Source organism: Ixodes scapularis, unplaced genomic scaffold, assembly GCF_016920785.2.
Source record: "Ixodes scapularis isolate PalLabHiFi unplaced genomic scaffold, ASM1692078v2 PGA_scaffold2__306_contigs__length_199485367, whole genome shotgun sequence".
NCBI lineage: Eukaryota > Metazoa > Arthropoda > Arachnida > Ixodida > Ixodidae > Ixodes > Ixodes scapularis.
In genome coordinates this window covers 194,702,487-194,725,275 of record NW_024609857.1, presented here as the reverse complement: position 1 = coordinate 194,725,275, position 22,789 = coordinate 194,702,487, and the positions used below count along the sequence as shown (strand labels likewise).

The 22,789-nt window shown below is 47.8% G+C and overlaps 1 protein-coding gene across 2 annotated transcripts in view; it reads left to right on the top strand.

Annotated features, from left to right (window-relative positions):
• LOC8028938 overlaps nt 1-18,303 on the top strand; it is a 79,108-nt gene extending 60,805 nt beyond the window's left edge. For both annotated transcript variants that reach the window (XM_029983534.4, XM_029983533.4), the window contains 3 exons: nt 177-311; nt 9,369-9,629; nt 12,623-18,303. In XM_029983534.4, the coding sequence (XP_029839394.2) occupies nt 177-311; nt 9,369-9,629; nt 12,623-12,716 (490 nt within the window). In that variant the 3' untranslated portion in view covers nt 12,717-18,303. The remainder of the gene's footprint in view (nt 1-176; nt 312-9,368; nt 9,630-12,622) is intronic.
• Nucleotides 18,304-22,789: the final 4,486 nt, after the last annotated feature.

Genomic DNA, 22,789 nt, shown 5'->3' with positions numbered 1-22,789 from the left:
ACACTCGCTGCGACCGTTTGTGGGTGTGGCGCGATGCTCCCCTCCACCCCAAATCTTGGCCCCGGGGCTGCCCGGGGTCGGAGGGCCGTGTGCCCGTGAAGTGCTCTGAGACGGGTGCCTGGGCGGTCTGGGGCCCCCAGTGCGGAGGGCCAATCGGGCGCCTCGGTGTGTGCCAGGTACCTGGAGCTGCGGCCGGCATACGAGACCACCCAGGAGCGCCTGCGCCACCTGGAGAGGGAGCTGTCCGAGGCTCGTGCTGAGATCGAGAAGCAGGAGCAGTGGCACAGCGAGATGTATCTCAAGATGTACCGGTGAGTACACCGTCCTTCCAACCGGTCCCTCCATTTCCGTCCGGCGACGGTGTTGAAGCGCCGTGCTCTAGACTGCTGCGACCCAGGTAAAGGCGTCGCGGTGGAGGCAGACGCCCGTTCCGCCGCAGGTTGCTCTGCAGCCGGACAGAAGCGGACGCGAGGCGGGTACTGAGAACGACGGCAACCCTTGTTGTTTTCCCGGCATTTACGGTCGACAGCCAAGATGGCGACGTCCGACGACACGAGGCTCGTGCGACGTCGTTCGTTGCCACTTGGAGACCTCTTTGGGCGAATGGGCGAGAGGCTAAACCCGCCGGCTCAAGACTCGTCTTGGGCATCGAACCTCTGGCCGCCGAGGCAGTGTTGCCGGATGGTGAACTTCGTTGCCAGATTTGGTGTCATTTTTGAGCCTTTGGTTTTCTGGTTTGTAAAGCGCTACACCAAACAAAATCTGGTGAACTCCTCCTGATTCCAAGCAACTGAAAGTGCTGGGAAACTGCCTCCTGATTCCAAGCAACTGAAAGTGCTGCCAGTGCTGTATTAAAGTAGCCAGTGCTCGGTGGCAGAAGCTTCCACTTGAGTGTAAAGCATCGGATGGGGTGCTGCCCTTTTTACTCATCTGCCTCCGCTATTCACAAGAGTTTTTTGTTTTCATAAAAATCAAGAAAGTAGCAATATCTTTTGTTCAGGTTATCTTTGAATGCTTGACCTATAAATAGGGGGACTGCAGTCTTGGGGGTTGACTCTGTGTAATTTTTTTTATACAAAATCTATTTGTGGGTTTTATCCCACAAACAGATTCTGTGTCAAAAAGAAACAAACAATTTTATCCAAAAAGTATAAGGCTTGAGTGGCAAAAAAGCGTCACATGCGGACCAAGTCAACATAAAGCATGCATCGCTCACAGCAGGCAATACGTAGGCATCCGAAGAATATAGAGGGCACGCAGAGTCATAAGATTTGTACATAAACATAACTAGACACAATAAATTGCAACCAGCGAGATTCACTGAGGGGCTCAGTGGGAATCGAACCCCGAACTGTGCAATCCACAGTCTGACGTCTTTGCCCGGCGTCACGAGAAGGAAGTGAACGAGAGAGCAAGCAGGTAGACTAAGTAGGACTTGCCACTCTGATGGCTGCCTGTGGTATCACGCGACTTTCTGCGGTGAGTGATACTTACATACCAGCATACTTAGTCTGCAGGCGACTGTTGGTGGCAAGTCTTACTTAGTCCAGCGTACTTAGTCTGCAGGCGACTGTCGGTGGAAAATCATACTTAGTCTGCAGGCGACTGTCCGTGGAAAATCATACTTAGCCTAGCATACTTAGTCTGCAGGCGACTGTGGGTGGAAAATCATACTTAGCCTAGCATACTTAGTCTGCAGGCGACTGTCGGTGGAAAATCATACTTAGCCTAGCATACTTAGTCTGCAGGCGACTGTCGGTGGAAAATCATACTTAGCCTAGCATACTTAGTCTGCAGGCGACTGTCCGTGGAAAATCATACTTAGCCTAGCATACTTAGTCTGCAGGCGACTGTGGGTGGAAAATCATACTTAGCCTAGCATACTTAGTCTGCAGGCGACTGTCGGTGGAAAATCATACTTAGCCTAGCATACTTAGTCTGCAGGCGACTGTCGGTGGAAAATCATACTTAGCCTAGCATACTTAGTCTGCCGGCAACTGTGGGTGGAAAATCATACTTAGCCTAGCATACTTAGCCTAGCATACTTAGTCTGCAGGCAACTGTCGGAAAATCATACTTAGCCTAGCATACTTAGTCTGTAGGCGACTGTGGGTGGAAAATCATACTTAGCCTAGCATACTTAGTCTGCAGGCGACTGTCTGTGGAAAATCATACTTAGCCTAGCATACTTAGTCTGCAGGCGACTATGGGTGGAAAATCATACTTAGCCTAGCATACTTAGTCTGCAGGCGACTGTCGGTGGAAAATCATACTTAGCCTAGCATATTTAGTCTGCAGGCGACTGTCGGTGGAAAATCATACTTAGCCTAGCATACTTAGTCTGCAGGCGACTGTCGGTGGAAAATCATACTTAGCCTAGCATACTTAGTCTGCAGGCGACTGTCAGTGTAAAATCATACTTAGCCTAGCATACTTAGTCTGCAGGCGACTGTCGGTGGAAAATCATACTTAGCCTGGCATACTTAGTCTGCAGGCGACTGTCGGTGGAAAATCATACTTAGCCTGGCATACTTAGTCTGCAGGCGACTGTCAGTGGAAAATCATACTTAGCCTAGCATACTTAGTCTGCAGGCGACTGTGGGTGGACAATCATACTTAGCCTAGCACACTTAGTCTGCAGGCGACTGTAGGTGGAAAATCATACTTAGCCTAGCATACTTAGTCTGCAGGCGACTGTCGGTGGAAAATCATACTTAGCCTAGCATACTTAGTCTGCAGGCGACTGTCGGTGGAAAATCATACTTAGCCTAGCATACTTAGTCTGCAGGCAACTGTGGGTGGAAAATCATACTTAGCCTAGCATACTTAGTCTGCAGGCGACTGTCGGAAAATCATACTTAGCCTAGCATACTTAGTCTGCAGGCGACTGTGGGTGGAAAATCATATTTAGCCTAGCATACTTAGTCTGCAGGCGACTGTCTGTGGAAAATCATACTTAGCCTAGCATACTTAGTCTGCAGGCGACTGTGGGTGGAAAATCATACTTAGCCTAGCATACTTAGTCTGCAGGCAACTGTCGGTGGAAAATCATACTTAGCCTAGCATACTTAGTCTGCAGGCGACTGTCGGTGGAAAATCACACTTAGCCTAGCATACTTAGTCTGCAGGCGACTGTCGGTGGAAAATCATACTTAGCCTAGCATACTTAGTCTGCAGGCGACTGTCGGTGGAAAATCATACTTAGCCTAGCATACTTAGTCTGCAGGCAACTGTCGGTGGAAAATCATACTTAGCCTAGCATACTTAGTCTGCAGGCGACTGTCAGTGTAAAATCATACTTAGCCTAGCATACTTAGTCTGCAGGCGACTGTCGGTGGAAAATCATACTTAGCCTGGCATACTTAGTCTGCAGGCGACTGTCGGTGGAAAATCATATTTAGCCTGGCATACTTAGTCTGCAGGCGACTGTCAGTGGAAACTCATACTTAGCCTAGCATACTTAGTCTGCACATGACTGTGGGTGGACAATCATACTTAGCCTAGCACACTTAGTCTGCAGGCGACTGTAGGTGGAAAATCATACTTAGCCTAGCATACTTGGTCTGAGGCGACTGTCGGTGGAAAATCATACTTAGCCTAGCATACTTAGTCTGCAGGCGACTGTTGGTGGAAAATCATACTTAGCCTAGCATACTTAGTCTGCAGGCGACTGTCGGTGGAAAATCATACTTAGCCTAGCATACTTAGTCTGCAGGCGACTGTCGGTGGAAAATCATACTTAGCCTAGCATACTTAGTCTGCAGGTGACTGTCGGTGTAAAAATCATACTTAGCCTAGCATACTTAGTCTGCAGGCGACTGTCGGTTGAAAAATCATACTTAGCCTAGCATACTTAGTCTGCAGGCGACTGTCCGTGGAAAATCATACTTAGCCTAGCATACTTAGTCTGCAGGCGACTCTGGGCGGAAAATCATACTTAGCCTAGCATACTTAGTCTGCAGGCGACTGTCCGTGGAAAATCATACTTAGCCTAACATACTTAGTCTGCAGGCGACTGTGGGTGGAAAGTCATACTTAGCCTAGCATACTTAGTCTGCAGGCGACTGTCGGTGGAAAATCATACTTAGCCTAGCATACTTAGTCTGCAGGCGACTGTCGGTGGAAAATCATTCTTAGCCTAGCATACTTAGTCTGCAGGCGACTGTCGGTGGAAAATCATACTTAGCCTAGCATACTTAGTCTGCAGGCGACTGTCGGTGGAAAATCATACTTAGCCTAGCATACTTAGTCTGCAGGCGACTGTCGGTGGAAAATCATACTTAGCCTAGCATACTTAGTCTGCAGGCGACTGTCGGTGGAAAATCATAATTAGCCTAGCATACTTAGTCTGCAGGCGACTGTCGGTGGAAAATCATACTTAGCCTAGCATACTTAGTCTGCAGGCAACTGTCCGTGGAAAATCATACTTAGCCTAGCATACTTAGTCTGCAGGCGACTGTGGGTGGAAAATCATACTTAGCCTAGCATACTTAGTCTGCAGGCGACTGTCGGTGGAAAATCATACTTAGCCTAGCATACTTAGTCTGCAGGCGACTGTCGGTGGAAAATCATACTTAGCCTAGCATACTTAGTCTGCAGGCGACTGTCGGTGGAAAATCATACTTAGCCTAGCATACTTAGTCTGCAGGCGACTGTCGGTGGAAAATCATACTTAGCCTAGCATACTTAGTCTGCAGGCGACTGTCGGTGGAAAATCATACTTAGCCTAGCATACTTAGTCTGCAGGCGACTGTCGGCGGAAAATCATACTTAGCCTAGCATACTTAGTCTGCAGGCGACTGTCGGTGGAAAATCATACTTAGCCTAGCATACTTAGTCTGCAGGCGACTGTCGGTGGAAAATCATACTTAGCCTAGCATACTTAGTCTGCAGGCGACTGTCGGTGGAAAATCATACTTAGCCTAGCATACTTAGTCTGCAGGCGACTGTCGGTGGAAAATCATACTTAGCCTAGCATACTTAGTCTGCAGGCGACTGTCGGTGGAAAATCATACTTAGCCTAGCATACTTAGTCTGCAGGCGACTGTCGGTGGAAAATCATACTTAGCCTAGCATACTTAGTCTGCAGGCGACTGTCGGTGGAAAATCATACTTAGCCTAGCATACTTACTTCGCAGACAGTTGTCGGCTGCCAGTCATACTCGGTCTAGCATAATTAGTCTGCACGCGACTCTTGGCAGCGAGTTATACCGTATTGCCGCGCATAAGTCGACTCTGAATATAAGTAGACCCCCTAATACCTGACCCCTTCAAAAAAAAAGAAAAAAAAAAATTTTTTTTAGTGAATAACGGAAAATTGTTTAAAGAACGTTTATTCACACACAGTGCACGCGGCACACACAACAGGTCTTAGGCCTCATAGTCGTCATCGTCGCTGGTCGACACAACGACGCAGTCGCTGCTTTCTATGTCTTGAGCGTCACTGGGGCCGGCTGGGTGAAGCGGCGCCGAGATGGAGCACTTTAAAAATGCTTTGCAGACCATGTCGGCAGGCAGTCCATACCACGCATTGTTCACCCACTGTGGCACATTGCTAAGAGATGCACGCTTCACGCGTCCCGTTGGTGTCTTTGGGTTGTCGCCCTGGCTGAACCAGTCGTTGTATAGGACGCCCACGCGGTCCTTGAAGGGCTTGTTCAGTACCACTTCAAGGGGCTGAAGGATGGACGTCATCCCGCCCGGGATGATGACCAACTCACATCCAGCGCTGGCCACAGTCTTCTTTACGCAGTCGGTGATGCGGCCACGAAAGGAGTCGAGGACGAGCATGCTCCGGGGCTTCAGCAGGACACCCGGACGCCTGCACCACACAAGGCGGAACCAGTCTAGCACGGTCTCTTCATTGAAGAACCCCTTCTCGTACGCCCGGACGATGACTTTTGGCAGAATCTTCTCGTTTGTCGGCATGGTCTTTCGCTTGAAGACGAGGAAGGGTGGCAGCTTGTGGCCGTCCGCTGTACAACACAGCATGGCGGTGAAACGGTTGTAATCGTTGCCCGTCGTCAGCATGCGCACCTGCCGCTCTCCCTTCTCACAGACAGTTCTCCTGCTGGGCTTATCGAACCAGACAGGAGTCTGGTCAGCGTTGCCGGTCTGGCCAAGCATGAAACCGTTTTTCGTTCGCAACTCGGCGACATAGCGGTGAAATTCGAGCCGCTTCTCCTCACACGCGTCCGGCAGGCACTGACACACTCTTTTTCGCCTCCTTAGGCTTACGCTGTTAAGACACGACCACATTGGCGTCGCGGAGGCCTGCGGCGCGACGGTCGCTGCTGCCGACCCAAACCAGTTTTCGGCTTCAATGGCGCGACATACGGCGCCGCAGAGCCAACCGCTCCGTGCGCGGTTCAGAGCTCGGCGCCGCTCGCCGCAGAAGAGAGGAGCCAATGGGAGGTGGCTTAGATAGTGACGTCGCGATGCCATGGCAACGCTCAAACCGGCCCTCCGCATTCCGAAGGACGTGTTTCGTGTCCTCTGCTATCCCTATTCCCCCCGATGCCTTCCGCAACGGAGCGGTTCCTTGAAACTGTGCGACTGTGTCCCTTTTTATATGACAAGACTCAGCCAGACTACCTAGATAATGACGCTAAGAACAACCGCTGGGAAATTATAGGAGAGGAATTCGGAATTGCAAGTGGGTTTCTCCGTGGCACTTGTTGCACGTCGTCTGTGTTGTGACGGATGTCGTGTTGATTTGGTGACACTTTCGAAAGTAGCCTTCATCTCTGGCGCGCCGCCGGGGCAGCAAAGCACTGACCTGTCCTTCGGTGTTTCGGTAGAACCAACTCGGCCGGAGCCAAAACTTGCGCCTCCTTCCCTTCAGAGTGCGGCGACGTCGCAAGATCAACGAGCAGGTTTGGATAATCACATTCACGCTGATCACCAGGTCATCATGGACTCCTACCATGTAGGCAGTGAGTGCGGTTTCGATGCTGATATATGCGAAAGATGAGAGCTGAAACGGAAGAATCTAACAAAGAGCAGACGACGAAAGAGCGGGAAATCTGACGGGAGGCGCGATTGTGAGATTTAGTGCTGTCACATGACGCCCGCAAAACGGAGGTTGACTCTGATTTCTCACTCCTGCCTCGGTCTGGAGGCCTTCCATTTTTGAGTGGACAACATGATCTTGATTTCCCTGCTTTCTGGCAATAAATAGACTGAAATCTGCTATAGTCTTTTAAGTGCATGCCAAGCATTGTCACCTTTGCTGTGAAAAAAAATTTAAAAAAATCTAGCAAGTCAATGATAAAGATGCAGGTAACGTCTTCTGCTGTTATGGTGCCATGGTCGCACGCGCAATGTGACGAAGCCAAAACAATCGCATGCAGAGCAGCTTAAATTTTCACGGCACTGGGTGGCTCGACATTTCCTGGGGCCTCCCGTTGCCCAAATATAGAGAAACAGTATTTTATTTGTTTCAGAATACTTTGCACTTTAGTTTCTGAATATTTTTTTTTAATACTTTTTCTTTTTTCGGAAAATTTTTATTTCCGCAGCCCTGCTCCGGATTTCTTCCTTAAAAAGGGGCTAAAATTACTCAAAACAAAAATAAGAATAAAATGGACATAATTCTATCCAATATTTCGCTATTCCCAGGTCTGTTACAAGTGGGTTTGACTGCACCAGCATCTGTAAAACTTTCCATACTTTTGCTAGACCTCAAGTTCAGTTGCGTGAAATGAGGCTCCACATGAGGGTTTTTCCCGATTGACGTCTCATATTCACAAGGTGCGAGAAAGAGAGAGAAAGATTGTCCGTACTCTCGTTGCCTGCACCTTCGCATGTGACCTACAGGGGTCTGCCAAACACTACAATCCAGCACACTGTGCGCTCGCGAAATCAGCATTGTCTGGTACAGCCATCGCGAAATAGAGGCGGGCCGGACATCGCCGAGAAGGGTGATCGGGTGGGCGGCGACGCCGCTACTGTGGGGCAGTAGTGGTGCTGCTCCACACTATTGATTCGAGTTATTTATAAAAAAAAAAGTATGTCTCTGAGGTTGCAGCATTCATTGGCATAAACATCTGTTACACGGAAACACATTTTGAAGTAGTGGCGTAACCTTACTTGCACATTTCTGGGATTCACGAAGTCTCGCTGATAGAAATCATAGACGACAGCACGGCGCTGAGCTAACAACTGTTGTTTATTACACAAAAGGGGAAAGGAAGAAAAGCATCTTAATCAGAAAAAATAGACACACACACATGCGCCAACCAAGTAGCACATTATGTCACGGTAGGCCAAATCAGTGACTACGTAATAATGGTCATAGTCAATCGAAGGTACCCGAAATCTTTTTCAGGTAACGCCGCTGACACATCCCATGTTGTGTATGTTTCTTCACTCTTATCCAAGTTTTTTGCCAGTGTTTCTTCCCAAGATGTTCACGCTACTACGTCTTGCATTCGTGCATGTTGATGCGACCATTTTGCAAATAATTCTACAGGCTCGATCATGCTGACAAAGACCGGGGTGCCCAGAATATCTCCCGCACAAACCATGCTCCATATGTGATTTGAACTAGATATTTTTTTATTAATATTTTTTTTGTTTCAATTTTATTTTTTTATTGTTTTTATTTATTTTATGCTAATACTGATGCATTAATGCATAGGTGCAAACATCATTATCATAACTTTAAAATGCAAGCCTCTCACCCCTGTTGGTGTTAAAATGGTGGCAGCTGAAAAAATCCGTTTCCTCTTCCGACGTCCTCCTGGTTTACTCCGTTGGTAGAGCGCTTTACTGGAAGTGGAGAGGTCCCTGGTTCGTTGCCAGGACCAGGCGAATTTTTTCGGTTGTGCACCAGTCGCCTAGTTTTGTTTGGAGATTTACGTTTGTCCTTTGTCCTCCTTGTTCTTCTCCAAGGAGTATTATCGCCGTTTATTTTATATTTTTGTTTATTTTATAATATTTTTGTTTATTTTATATTTTTGCTTATTTATTTTTATTTTGTTTATTTTATTTGTGCATTTTATTATTTTTATTTCTTTTGTTATTATTATATACATTCTAAACCTGCTGCTCTCGGCAGCACATACTCAAATAAAAGAATTCAACATTAATATTTCATAGCAGCTGCGCTGCCACGCAGCTCAGTGGCTATAGCGTCCGACCGCACTGATCCAGGTGCTCAAACTTTATATATAATTTTAACACGTGTAATGCTCCCAGCGTGTCAATCATTTGTGACAATTTTTGTGGTAGAAAACGACACGTAGAACATTTTGCGTTTAAAGGGAACGCCCAGAATCGAACTTCATCCGTTGCCTACGGTGCTAGCCTAGAGGCAGAGGTCTGCCCAAAACCGATCCATGACCCCCTGGACGTGGTTCACGCAGGAAGGGTCAAGAGGCAGCCCAGTTCGAACGGGAAGAAGACGGGACGGCGTCGTCGCCCCCCCGGGGGGGCGGGAGCATCCCCGCACTGTTGCAGCAGCTGCGACGCACCGAGAGTGAGCTGGAGCGCTCCAGGGCACTCCATCGTGCTCCCCTGGCGGCCTCTGCACCCCGCACGGGCGGCAACGATCGCCAGGCGGAGTACACGCTGCGCTTCCTCAAGGACGCCGTCTTCTACTTCCTGACGGACCGAACTGACTGCAGGTGGGCTGTCGACGTTCCTCTGGGGTGGGGCGGCTGCGGGAAGAGAGAACACCCGATATTGTGGACCCTGTTCCTGTGGAAACGCGGTTGTCGAATCGGACGCCCACTAGCCAAAGCACCGGTGGGTCTTGTCTGAGGTGCCCTGTGGGCACCTCGAACAACACCCGCGGCGCTTTTGGGGGTGGGGCATTTCTTGGGATTTTACGGTGATAATTAATTCTTGGCAACTTGTCAGGGTATTCGTCGGTTTCGATTTAACGCACAATTAGATAAAATAAAGCTGATGCATAGATGGGATGCTATGTTGAATATACCGTATTTACTCGCATAATGAATGCACCCCCCACAGCGGGTACCAATATATGGACTTTTTTTCCCTCGCGTAATGAACACACCTCCAATTTTCGGCTCCCCGAGTCTCAGATTGTGTCCATCTTAGCTAGCCACCAAGCCCACCGAGCCAATTTTCTTTTTCCACTAAGTGGTCAGGTCAAGTCAAGCCAAACCAGGCTGCTCTCGGAATGGCTGCAAGTGCATAGTTGCCGAAGTGATCAACCATGAAACTGAGTTGCGTGCACACTTGACAAAGCGTGAGTCGAGGAGTTTCCCAGCCCCGGACATTTTTCGCCTATTGGATGCATTGATGTCTACAAACACGTCGTCGTCTCTGGTCCACTTTCAGACAGTGAATGAAAGTGGTTAGTCCTAAGAATGGTCGCATTGCTGTCCGTGCTGAGTGAACTTCGTAGGGCACGAAAGCGTCTCGAACATGGCCGTCACGGCGCGCATGATCTGACCAACATCTCGCACATCCACCACCGGAGGCAGAGTCCTAGGCTCCGACAGCGTTCGCTTTGTCTGGCGCTTACATGCTCTATATGCATACCTAGTCTGCTCTCCTACTTGCTTCTCCACATCGCAAAAAACGAAGCATAAAAACTGTGCGACGCAATCGAAAAAATAGTCGGACAATGAGAGCAACGGAAGAGGAGCAAAAACGCCGAAGCCCCCGAATGCGGAGAAAGGGAGCAGGTGAGTTCGTGAGGAGGAACTTGTTCTGAACTCTCCGGATCGTCTCGGTGCGGATATTAGAACCAGTTTCTTTAAAGGGACACTGACAGGGTGTTTATGCTCGCCGAGGTTTTTAGTTGTACATGACATATGAGAGCCCAACTACCCAGAACACAATTTGCGACTCGAAATTCGGTTTCTTTCCGCCCGAAAACCGCCAGTCAAGAACTGACCGGTTCGAGTCTCACTCACTCTCTTTTCCGTGGTCACGGGCCGTTTTCTAAGGTTTCGACGCGACCACCAACTTTAATCAAAGTCGTTGGTCGTGAAGGCACACACTCAATATTAAAAGATAGAAAAAAATATGAAACCCATTTTTTGTGGCTTCTAAAAGCTGCAAATACGTTGATTGAAAAAAAAAGTTCCAGAGACAACCGGAAGCAAACCGGCAGCAAATCGGCAGCTAACTTTCCAACTTAAAGTTTACCGGCTGGATTGTTACTAAGGAAAGAGATCACCTAGTATAGTGGTCCCTCAGTAGCTCAGTGGGAAAGACACCCGCTTCTTACGCGATAGGACCAAGTTCGAACCCCAGTGAAACATTTTTTTTTTTTCAAACATTTTCCGATGTCTACATTTCTTCTTCTTTTTTTTTTTTTACAATTATCACTGAAGAAACAAACAAAAAAAATAACAAACAAATGTTGTGAACGACACGTCGCTGAATTAAATGGTATGAGATTTCCTTTTTCACACCTGCGAACTCGAATGTAATTCCTTTCCACAAAATGCAAGGAGCATATAAATCAGTTAGCGTCCGCTTTCCGAGGTGCCCGTATATGTTCTATAGGAATTGCAGCCAGCCATTGGTCCCGGTCCCGTTGATCTTTCGGAAACTTTGTCGCACAATGCCACTTCTTTTGGACGCAGGACATGTGAGCTAGCTATTCACGCAACATCTTGGGTGAGTTCTTTTTTGGAGCAGGTCACGGAAATTCACCACGGGCACTCACTACTCATCTCCAACTCCTCAGTGTAAAAAACAACTCATCTTGGAGTACAGAACAGCGAGCGGTACAAACATAACTGCAAAAGAATCGCGCGGCAAGCAGTTCCCACTACGCCGTATGTCGTCTGCTACGATGAAGAGAAAAAAAAAAAAAAATCACACGCTCAGGTGTAGCCACGTGACTTCCGCCACTCACTCTCTTCTCTGCACTTCTCCGACCTCCGTGCGCGGGTTTCAGTTTCGAGCAGTTGCGTCTTTTGGCTTTTTTAAAAAGATACCCTACTTTGTTGCGAAATATTAATTGGGTAGTCCTCCAACACCATAATGAAGCGCCTGGCAAAAAGATTTTAAAAAAATTTTGGGGGGTGTCAGTGTCCCTTTAAATGCAATGCTTTGACCAATCACGCCGTCGCGCTCCCTTGGTGGGAAGCACCAGAAAAGGACACGATACGGTGTGGTGTCAAGGGTGAGGCCGTTTCAAGAGGTTGCGAAAGAGGGAGCGAGAATTCATCTACAAAACAGGACCAAAATGGCTGCCGTCGGCAGCCATTTTGGTCCTGTTTTAATCCATTTTGGTCCCACACACGAATGAATGCAAACTCAATTTGCTTGCTCGATTGGCATTTCGATCGTGATGTGGAAGTTGGGAAGATCTGTAGAGGGTGGTGAGAGTGGCTGTGAGGATGCCTGAGAAATCAACCAGTTAGCCGAGTTTGAGACGTTCCCTTCTTTGCCTGTTCCTTCGACTACAAGTATTTTCCTTTTCTGCACCACAGTCTCTGGTGTGTAACCACAGGATTAGCGTTATTACACCTATTTATTTTGTGTTTTCAGCTTTAATAGGCACAGGAGAGATAAAGAAAGGCAGGAACAGTCCAAATATCAAATCAATAAAAAAATTTAAAAACTTTTTTTTTAATTTTTAGATTTGCGTTTTCCCTGAAAGCACGACATGTTTTTACCAAAACTGCAGGGGCCACCTGAACGCCATCCAATCCATCCTGGGATTCTCCGAGGCCGAGAGGGCTGCCGTGGCCAAGGCCTGGAGGCATCGCGGCAGACTCTGAAGGGGCCGCAGGGTGCCGTAGAGCCGACCGCCAGACGACGTCTTCTTAAGGTCTCCGGGACGTCTGCAGAACGCTAAGACATCTCGAGGACGTCTGCGGAACCGTGCGTGCTGCCTGCCGGGGCGCGGCTTACCTCGGAGGCACGGGCGGAAATGTAAAGAGACGGCAAAATGCCGACCTCGTGTAGAGCAGTGGGTTCAAACTGCGACACTGTTGGCACGTATACTTTGAGCAGGAAGTGCCCATTCCGTTTTGGTGGCAGATTTTGAGATTCTTAGAACCAGTGGTTTCCTTTCTGCTTGAGAAAATGTCCACCTTGGAGACTGTAAGCAGATGGAACGGTCACTTTTGGCTGCCGCACGTCTATGCTCCGTTTCGCCTTACGAAGAACCTCGGCAGATGCCACGAGCCGTCGGTGCCAATGCAAAACCGCGTGATTGTCACGTGACCTTCGTGAGGGGCGCAGCGACGTGCAGGGCGCTCGGTTGCGCGATAATTTTTCGGCGCTGGAGAGGCTGGGACAACTCGTAGCGTCTGGTGCGGTTTGTCGCGAGGCGAAGCGGAGTATAGCAAGGGGCATAGCCAGGCATCGTTAATGTCAGCAAACTGCACTCCGAGCATTTGTTACGACGTAAAGTTGTCCCATAAAAACAACAACGGTGATGCACATATCGGGTCGCAATTTTAGAGGAGCATTTATTTTAGGGGTAGGTTTAACTCGGTGAGATTTTTAAACACTTTGGAAATAAGAGTCATGCGAGCCTTGTACGGGTGCTGGTTGAAGTGTAGCATTGTTTGTTTGTCCATTCCTAGCAGTTTGTTTGTGCAGCTGATGAGCTGCCGTCGCACCCGTTAATGGGAAGGCCCGCTTCGACTGCCCAAAGACGGGCCACACTGTCGACCCCATGGCCGAGTGTGGCGTGATATCTAGTTGGACGTCTACTCCGGGAGGTACTGCCGCCTTTAGTGCCTGCACTCACAGTGCTGGTTTGTTTGGCAGTTTCGGCAAAGCAAAGTCACCGATTGTTGTTATTGTAGGCACTAGCATTCAGAGTTTCATACCAGAAAGACTGCAATGGCTTCGCCCTTATAATTGAGACGTAGATAAGTGCCTAACAAATTGGCGTTGTTTCAAGCAGAGGCCCACATTCTAAGAGGCAGTCGGGAGTTTGTTTCCATCACTTAGCTTTGGCAATTAACGAGGATGTGCATCACTACCATAATGATGTATAATTTCTTCTAACGCTATCTTCGAACACTTTTCCTGATATTCTCTCCGTAAGATAATCACAGTCTGGTGCAGTCTGGCCTGAAATTCTCCTATTTGATAGATTGGTTGCTACGAGTGACAGTTCCCCGTCTCATCTCTAGCTCAACTCCTAAGACAACTTGTAGTTTCAGCCTCCTGAAGCGTGCAGTTTTCTTTGGCACCTTTTACAGAAAGGCCGTTTGCCTTCAGCTGAAAGTTGCAGTTGCTTTGCATTTCTGGGTGCCTTTCTGACGACCAGTTTTATCCGAATCGACCGTTGACATTACTGCAGTAAGATTTATCTTAACGCAGCAGAGACAGAGTATGAAGGCAACTTAGTGGCTTGCTACGACTTCTTAAGTCCAGGACGGCTCCCTAAGCGAGGAAAGATGGCTGTTGGATGCTGGATTTCATTTTGACACATTTATTCGAATCCAGGCTGCTGCTTTCAGCACATTAGCTCTCCGGTGATGTTTCAGCACATTAGCTCTCCGGTGATGTCATAGTGTGAAACTGTGCAGCTTTTTATGCAGCTCTTCTTTTTCTCACCGGGCTTAGCTCTTCACACATCGTGGCAACTCTGCAAAGGCCCTCTCGTTTACACGACAAATGTCGGCCTCCCCGCTGGTACGAGACAACCCGATGCTTGGGTGGTTGAAGTTAGCGCAAGCTCTGGCTATGAAATCTGTGAATTCATTATTCATCCCTGCAACAACTATCGCACCTAGCTGCATGGTTTAGCTTTAGAATTTAGCGAAGAATATTCACGTAACCAGCGTCCCTTCGTTTGCTGAAGCTTGGCAAACTGACCTTCTGCTACGGGTCTATCCTCTGCTTGATGGGAATCCTGCGACAGCTACGGTCAATCTAGTTGGAACCAAGTGTTCCTTTGGCTCTTGCCAAGCACCTCAAGGTGCACTGTTCTTCTGGATGGAGTTTTAGTTACAGTTGTTTTGGCAGCATTGTTCCTGAATTTGCGAAGGCTGGATGAAGCTCCTACGGGGTATGTGTCTGAGAGGAAGGGAAGACCCAGGACTCTAATCTTGTGACAGTCAGCCCCAGTTGTACCTAAAGCGTCCAGTTTTTGGCTTTTTCTTTAATGTAAGTCAGTATAGTAAATTAATGTTTATTGTGCTTGAATAGTATATTGGTGTTTTTCGTTATTTACTCTCATGAGTATGACAGACGCACTCAAAGGAAGGAAACTACATAAAGGTGCAGTCACTGGTGCTTAAAAGTAAGCTAAAGTGATCCTCTGTAAAGCACAAAAAGAATACTCCTCTTTGTTTGAACTATTCTAAGTGAACGATGCAAGAAATGATGCATGAAGGCCCATTTATGCAGTAGCGTTTGACCATGTTTGACGACATTGTGAGGACTTGGTATGGCTGCTTGTCACTGGGATATTTATGCTTTGTAAGCTACTGGCAACTAATTGGGGGGTGGCTTTGCATGCGACATACGAGTCAGGAATGCCCCTTTGACTCGCAGCTGTAACTTGTCATAACATAGTCAAACGCGACTGTGTACATGGGCCTTTGCTCTCGCTGCTTTGGACAGTAATCTCAGCTCGGGAGTTCTGATGTATGACAGGTGTAAAAGAAATGAAAGCTGAACGGTCATCTGAAGTTTCGGCAGCTATGTTTTCACTTAAACACTTTAAGCCAGAAGCCTTATTTGGAGTAAAACATCTTTAACTGGTGGTTAATTGAGCTGACATGCCTACAGTGATGCCTTTCATTCTGTAGATTTTGCATTTTAGATTTTGGTTTTAGGTTAGATTTTGCATCAACTAAAGCACTTAGAAGCTTTCTTGGGTCTGCCCTTGCAGCGGTTACCTTTGTATTTCTATGGTTAAGGTTAAAATCAAATTCGAAACCCTTATTTGAATTAGAATTCGGTTATCTGGTTGAAAGAAATACTCAATTACGAAGGCAAGCTGTCTTAGAATACTGTTTATTTAAAAAAGCAAGGTGAACAATATCTACTCCCCATGCACAAACTCTTATAAGGATTATTAGAAATAAATACTTCTACACGACGAAAATAGAACAAGAAGGTGGCATATTCTGAATTTTATTGAATTAATCATTTCTTTCATACCTGATCTCCTTTCTGTCGATGCTTTGTCGTTTGGTAGTTATGGTGGTTCGGAAGCTATACTGCGAATGAAGTGCTTCTCATTAACCTGCACATCTTCCACTCTTGACAGAAAACAGTTTTCTTTATGCTTCCATACTATGAAATGTGTGAGACCCAAGTGCACACCAGTACTAACATGTCCCTTTGAATGTAACTCTTTCCTCTGTCGTCTAATTGGAAACTGTGCGTGTCAGCATGGACTCGGGACAATTTCTTATGCTGCTACTGGAAAATACTGTAAACATTGTTTTTGTTAACCTGGAGACTGGTAAGAATGCTAGTGCAAAGATATGTTGCGGGTTTCTGTGATTTGTGATGGAGACTATGCAGTGCTTAGGATTGTAGCATTTCCAGAGCAGAAGAGTCAAATGTGGTGTAGTGAAGCCATGTGAAAAAGTTGACCTCCATTGCACGCTTTGCGACCCTCTCGACCTTGCTTCCAAAGAGAAATGTGTGGGCCCTGATGGGCGACCACAATTCATGTAACCAGTACCCTCCGTCGTCACCGCAGTTTCTGATGATCACTCTGATTTTGGGTTACCTCACTCCCTTTGCAACCTATGACCAACACGAGTCTTGCACGCACTTGCGAGTCATGATGGCTGCAGCCAGTCAGTCTGCTCGCCCGTTTTAGAGATGCAGGTTACACTTGTGTTAGAATTATACATTCCTCGGCAGCACTATATTACGATGCTCGAGAGCTGGTTTGCAAAGTATATTTATGTTGTACAATGTTTTTTTTTTTTTACGGAGCAACCCTTCTTTAGGTTTTTATTTATCCTCGCTTGCATAGGCACGATTCTTTACGTGTGTGTGGAGCGATGAGCTTTATATTACTTCCGTGGCACAAGAGCCTCGTGCTCAACATATTCTAAGAAGGTGTCTCTAGCTTCGCTATGTACAGGAGCGATGCGTGCTGCAATTCCAGTACCACTGTGATCTGCGAACGTGTGTCGGAAAGTTCTAGCGCTCTTTGTACACTGCGCTTTTGGTTTACATTTTTAGCATTTTTATATACAGTAAACTTTCGTTAATTCGACCTCGGTTAATTCGACTTTTCGTTTAATTCAATCCTGTTCAAAAGTCCCGGCGAGCGCCCATGCATTTCTATGGGAGGAAAAGTTTGATAGTTCGAACTCGGGAAGACTCTGCATCAGATAATTCGTCCCGAGTGAATGCGCATGGGCTCACATTGCCAGCAACCCTGGCAGAAAGACCGCCTAAGTACGGCGAAACACGGGCCCTTTGCTGCCAAACCGAACGTGCGCAAATATGTGCCTGCTCCTCTACGCCGTTGAGACGGACCGCAGTGAATGACATCAGCCAGCGCACTAATCTGGCGTGGAGTAGAGCGGAGAACATAGCACGGGGTCGGGCGCGGAGACAGTGCGCGCTTTTAAAGCACTTTTCAGTAGACCGTGTGCAGTCCATCTCGCGCTCCGGAAAACGCAAATTCTCTTTTCCTTTTTTTTTTTCTTTGTTCTTGTTCTCTGTTGCCGACGGTCTGGCTGCCCGGCGCCAAAATCGGGTCATAAAACTTGCCTTGTTCGTTTTTTTTTTTTTTTTATGCAATTTTTTTAGGTTGTGACGTTTAGTTATGCTGCTCTTTGGAGCATGCTTTTTAGACCTGCGTTTTAAGTGCAGACGGCAGCAGACCATCCGTGAGTACTTTGGACAGTAAAACAAAGTTTAATTTTAACCGTTTTTCTGTCCTTTTCTAAATTTGATCATTCGGATAATACGATCAAATTTTAAGGTCCCGTCGAGGCCGAATTAACGAAAGTTTACTGTACTAGCTAGTTCACTTTTACCCTTTCAGGTAACTAATTTCTGGGAGCATGAATTCCACCTGAGAAGTGTTCAGCTCTATGCAGAAAACAATGAAGCCCGAAGTGAAGAGATTTTGCGAAGCATCCTACTATCTCTTACCCTCATGGTGAATGAAACTGGTCGTGGCTCTCTAGCGGGCTCCTGGTGCAGCCAGTCGCGAGCTGGTGGCTTAGACGAGACTTCCCCGTTGGCGTTCTAATTTATTTATTTATTTCGGCACCCTCAATCGATGTCACTTTAGAGGAGAGTGTAGAAAGCTGAGACAGCGAAAAATTAATAAATAAAAACTTGAGGTAGAAAATAAACAGTCTGGTAATATTAACAGAAGTGAGTAGCTAATGCTTTTTTTTTTTTTTTAAGGAAACTATGGGGGGGGGGAGGGAGGGGCCTTGTGATTTACAATTTATTTTTTTGCTGCGGATACCAATTGTTCTCTTTCCGGCACGCTCCGTCGACGGGGTCTCACACTCCAACAGGCTCCGAGAAAGTTGCATTTACGGTGCAAGCACAGATGGCACCTGCAAGTAAGATGTCCGCGGAGTGCTCGCACACTTACCTTGCACGACTGGGGGCTGCTTTGCACCATCCAGTCTCCACGTGCGTAAGCAGTTTGTCCACAATAACGCTTGACATTCTGCGTTACCACTGCCTTTGCCACGCTAGTACGTCAAAGGGGCGACTTTGGAAGTGCCTCACTCCCACGCCCAGGCTGCTGCTTCTAGCTTGTGAGTGACCGTGAAATGGCAACCTCGTACGGGTTTTTTTGTGCCACCTAAGAGGTGACAACCGCCGGGGGGGCCGGTCAGGACATACCCATGCGCGACCAGACGTCCGACTGGTCGTACGACGTGCCAAGAAAGACGGCTTAAAGGGGCCCTGCAACAACTTTTTGACTGGTTTTTAATTTGCACCGAACCTGAGCGCACTGAACATAGCAACTTAAAGAAACTTTTCTTTCCTCAAATTCCGCTTTATTTTAAAAGTTATAGGCAAATTAGAATTACAAAAACAAACAAAGAATAACCTCCTTCATGACGTCGTAGCTCCTGGCTTGAGTGGCCGTGAACTAGAGAAGGAGTAGTAAGCTCGTCGAGCGCTCACGGCTGCCGCACTCCGTGTCGACGGCGCGAGAGGGCGCCACTAAAGCACGTGTTAGATAGGCTGTATGAAACGGGCGGCCAGGGTGGCTCGCATTGCATTTGCTGCGTGATTAAGGACTAATTTGGCATAACACTTCATTGGCCACAAACGACAGCAAGCACAGTGTAAAGATCAGTTCACAACAGGAGCCACTTTGCGCTGCCATACCGCCAAATGGCCAAACCACCAGCCAAGCCCGCGCCGAGAGCCTTCGGAATGCTCGGAACCGGTCGGATCCTCGAGCCGGTATAGGACCGCAGCGCCGCCGCATACATCCGAAATTTTTCTACGCTCGCTGTTCGTCGGAGCCACATCCCACTAGCCTTTTCTAGTATGCGCCGTTTTTTCCGCCGCTTGGTGGCGGGTTTGTCGACGAGTCCTTTCTTGTTTCCGTACTTTATAAACTGCATTTGTTTCTTTTCTGATCTAAAAAACCGAACAAAAACTACTTTCATACATAATTGAAACGGTTCGCGACACTTATATTTTGGATCTCGACTAAAATAAAGCTTTTAGCGGCTCTGACCAGTAGTAAGCCCAGGACCAAAGACTTCACATATTGCGCGCCTTCGGCAACGCGGGTCACCCCCATAGGTGGAGGAGGTATCCGCGTCGTCCAGTTAAAATATGAGTCACTGACATTTAGTTACTCTCTCCGTGCCCGCTGGCTTGCCCGAACCGCAAGAGACGTGGCAACCGCAAAAAAGGTAGACGCTTAAATATGATTGCAGGGCACCTTTAACTTGATTTGTGCCAGTCAGTCATCGTGATGCGAGGTTGCGATTGGCCAGCGTGTCATCCGGTTTGGCCGTTTTTTTTTTGCACCTTGTACAACCAGTCGGACGTTTCGCTGCGCGTGGGTATGGCTTGACCTGACCGGGCCTCCGGTGGTCATCACCTGTTGGGTATAATAAAATAAAACTTGGCGACAACGCTATCTTGCGGTTGTTAAAAGGACAATGAAACAAACTTTGGGCTGGGATAGGGAATTCTAGATTTGGGTTTTACTAATCGCAAATCCTTTAGTGGGAAAAAAACTAGTACACGAGGGCAGAAAGCTGAAAACCTTTTTTTCGGTAAAAAAATTAAAAAATGTAGCAAGCTATTTCTTACTTTCTTTCCTTCGAAAGCCGTACGCATCCGCAGTGCCCATGCACATCAGCCGGACCCAGCTCGCGCGTTGGACATGAGTACCGCGTCCCTCGGGCGCTCAACAACAATCATTCCTTGACTTTGGATTTGCATTGGTGGCCAGCGAGTGCCGTGACAGCACTTATCATTGCCTGTGAATGACAAGTTCCACGGTGCGTTTTAAAAGCAGGGTGGAAGCTGGGAGTTGTCGCATCTGGTGGAACACTACGTCACAATCACGTGGCTTCTCATCTCGCTTCCGAGTTGACGGGGAAAGCTAAAGAGCAAAAATAATTTCTTGGTCCCTTTAATAAACTGGCAGCAGCTGTCTAGGCGTGAGAGGGAGGCACTCCCAGAGAGGCTGCCCCATGGCAAGGGGGCTACGGGGGAAGTCTGTCCAGAAGACGCTCGTATCTGCAGACCTACCTGTATGTGCACACCCGTATTTGCGGCAAGAAGAAATAAACTGTAAATGGTACTCAGAATAGATTGTATATTTACTGTTCACGGACAGGATTAGAACGGCAGGGTGTAGTTGACACACCTATCGAGGAGTTAGTCTCGCTCCAGAACCAATAGAAGCGCATAGTCTATAAAACAAACTGGACGGTCTGTCCAGCACGCTTGGTGGTTTACCATTTCCCTAGTATAAACCCTCCCAATAGAACTGGCCCACTTGCGTAAAGCTACTAAATTATTGAGGGAATAGCGGTCGGAAGCGTATGGACATTTCTGAAATAAGAGTAATGTGCGGGCGAGCTGGTGGGGCTTAGTTACTTTTTTTTGTGGATGTTCGTTTTTTATAAATTATGGAAAGTAGCGGATACCACTGACAGTTTGTTTACCTCTGTTCAATATTGTTTTTGAACTACTTGAGTGCAGCAGTCTCGCATGCTTAATAATTTTGCCCTTGGGACGTTTCCGAGTTTCACGTGGTACATTTCATGGCTCCTTTATTTTGGAACAAGGTGCGTGCTCTGCGTAAACAAGCTGTGGCCCAGCCATGAAACGGGGGCCTACGTGAGCTCTCCCCTGCCGTTTAACCTGCCAGTGAAGAAGCTGGTTCCCCTCGGAAGACGTACCAGGAACGGAAGAGTCGGTGTAAGCGGAGGTTTCACACTGAGCTCTGCAGACTTTAAAGGGACGTCTGGAGAAATGTACAGAGTTAGGCGATAGATCTCGTAGAAAGTGCGTAAAAACTGGGGACCTCTAGTTTTAGAGCGCAGCTCTTAGGCGCCCGTTTCCGGCTTGAGCGTCATCGCCGTCGGCGTCGGCGTAACCACGCGGTGCATGATGGGTGAATTTTTCCGAAGGGACCCGAGGTCCTCCCGAAGGAACCCGAGGTCGTCCCGAAGGACCTCGGGAGGACCTCGGGTTTCTTCAGTAGGACCTCGGGTTCCTTCGGGAGGACCTCGGGAGGACTTCAAGTTCCTCCAGAAGTTGCATGCAACATGTTGCATGCAGCCCAGGTTGCATGCAACTTGTTGACGTCATCGGTATCCGCATCGTCGTCATCATCATCTGATGACGTCATCAGCATGCGCATCGTCATCGTCACTGATGACGTCATTGGCATCCGCATCGTCATCATCACTGATGACGTCATCAGTGACGTCATCGTCAAGGTCACGTGACCCCTGAGATCACGTGACACCCCCCCCCCCCCCCCCCCCCCCCGAGGTCACATGACCGCCCTCTTCAGTACCCTTCCTTCCTCCTCCTCAAGAGCTGCGCTCTAATTCGGCATTACAGGGAGTTGTAAACGGCTTTCATTTTGGTTTTTCAAATGAGTTGACTCCGTGCAGTCACGAAGTGCGAGCATAACCTGCGGAACCTACTTGGTATCGGAGGAGGAGGAACCAGCGAATCAACCGATTCAGTACAGTTGGATATAGCGGTGGTGTGTCGCAGCTCTGGGTCTTTCCAAATGAATCGATTCATTGGACTTGGCTACTAGTTGCACCAGTTTGAAAGTCTCTGGATGCTTCACTGACCATATCTTTAGTGATCCATTGTGGAGATCAAAGGCAAATTTTTAATCCGGAGGACAGTGAACAAGCATGGCAAAGAAATGTGTTGGTGCATTTTTTTTTTATGTTATTGCAGTCTATTCATTTTGTGCCGAGGGGAGTCTGGTTCGGTCACTGGCGTATGAATACCTTGCTTGCTTTTGCCACGCTGCAAGTGTGGGGTGAAACTTTCCCAGGGCACTTTTGCTGTACAGTGATGCGTGATGACATCTAAAAGAAATCAGGCAGCCCTTCCTAGGTGGGTGAACAAAATGCGGGAAAATTAGATATCGCAATCCTGAACGGTGGGCTCTACCGACGGACCTTTACTGGCCAGGTCGGTGCATTGCGACTTGAAGAAGCGTTTGTAGGAATGTTCACATTGTTCCGTTGCACTGACCCGGAGTATTGGCACGCTTTTCTGCGTCGACCAGGCTGTTGCGTGTAATCGCTGGCAATACGTCTGTGGATGCCGATTGTACTGAGGTGATGTAGAAATGTCCAGCGACAGTTGTGGATCACTTTGAGGAAGTGCCCCGATGTGTGCCTTTGATATCTGCATAATCCAAGTT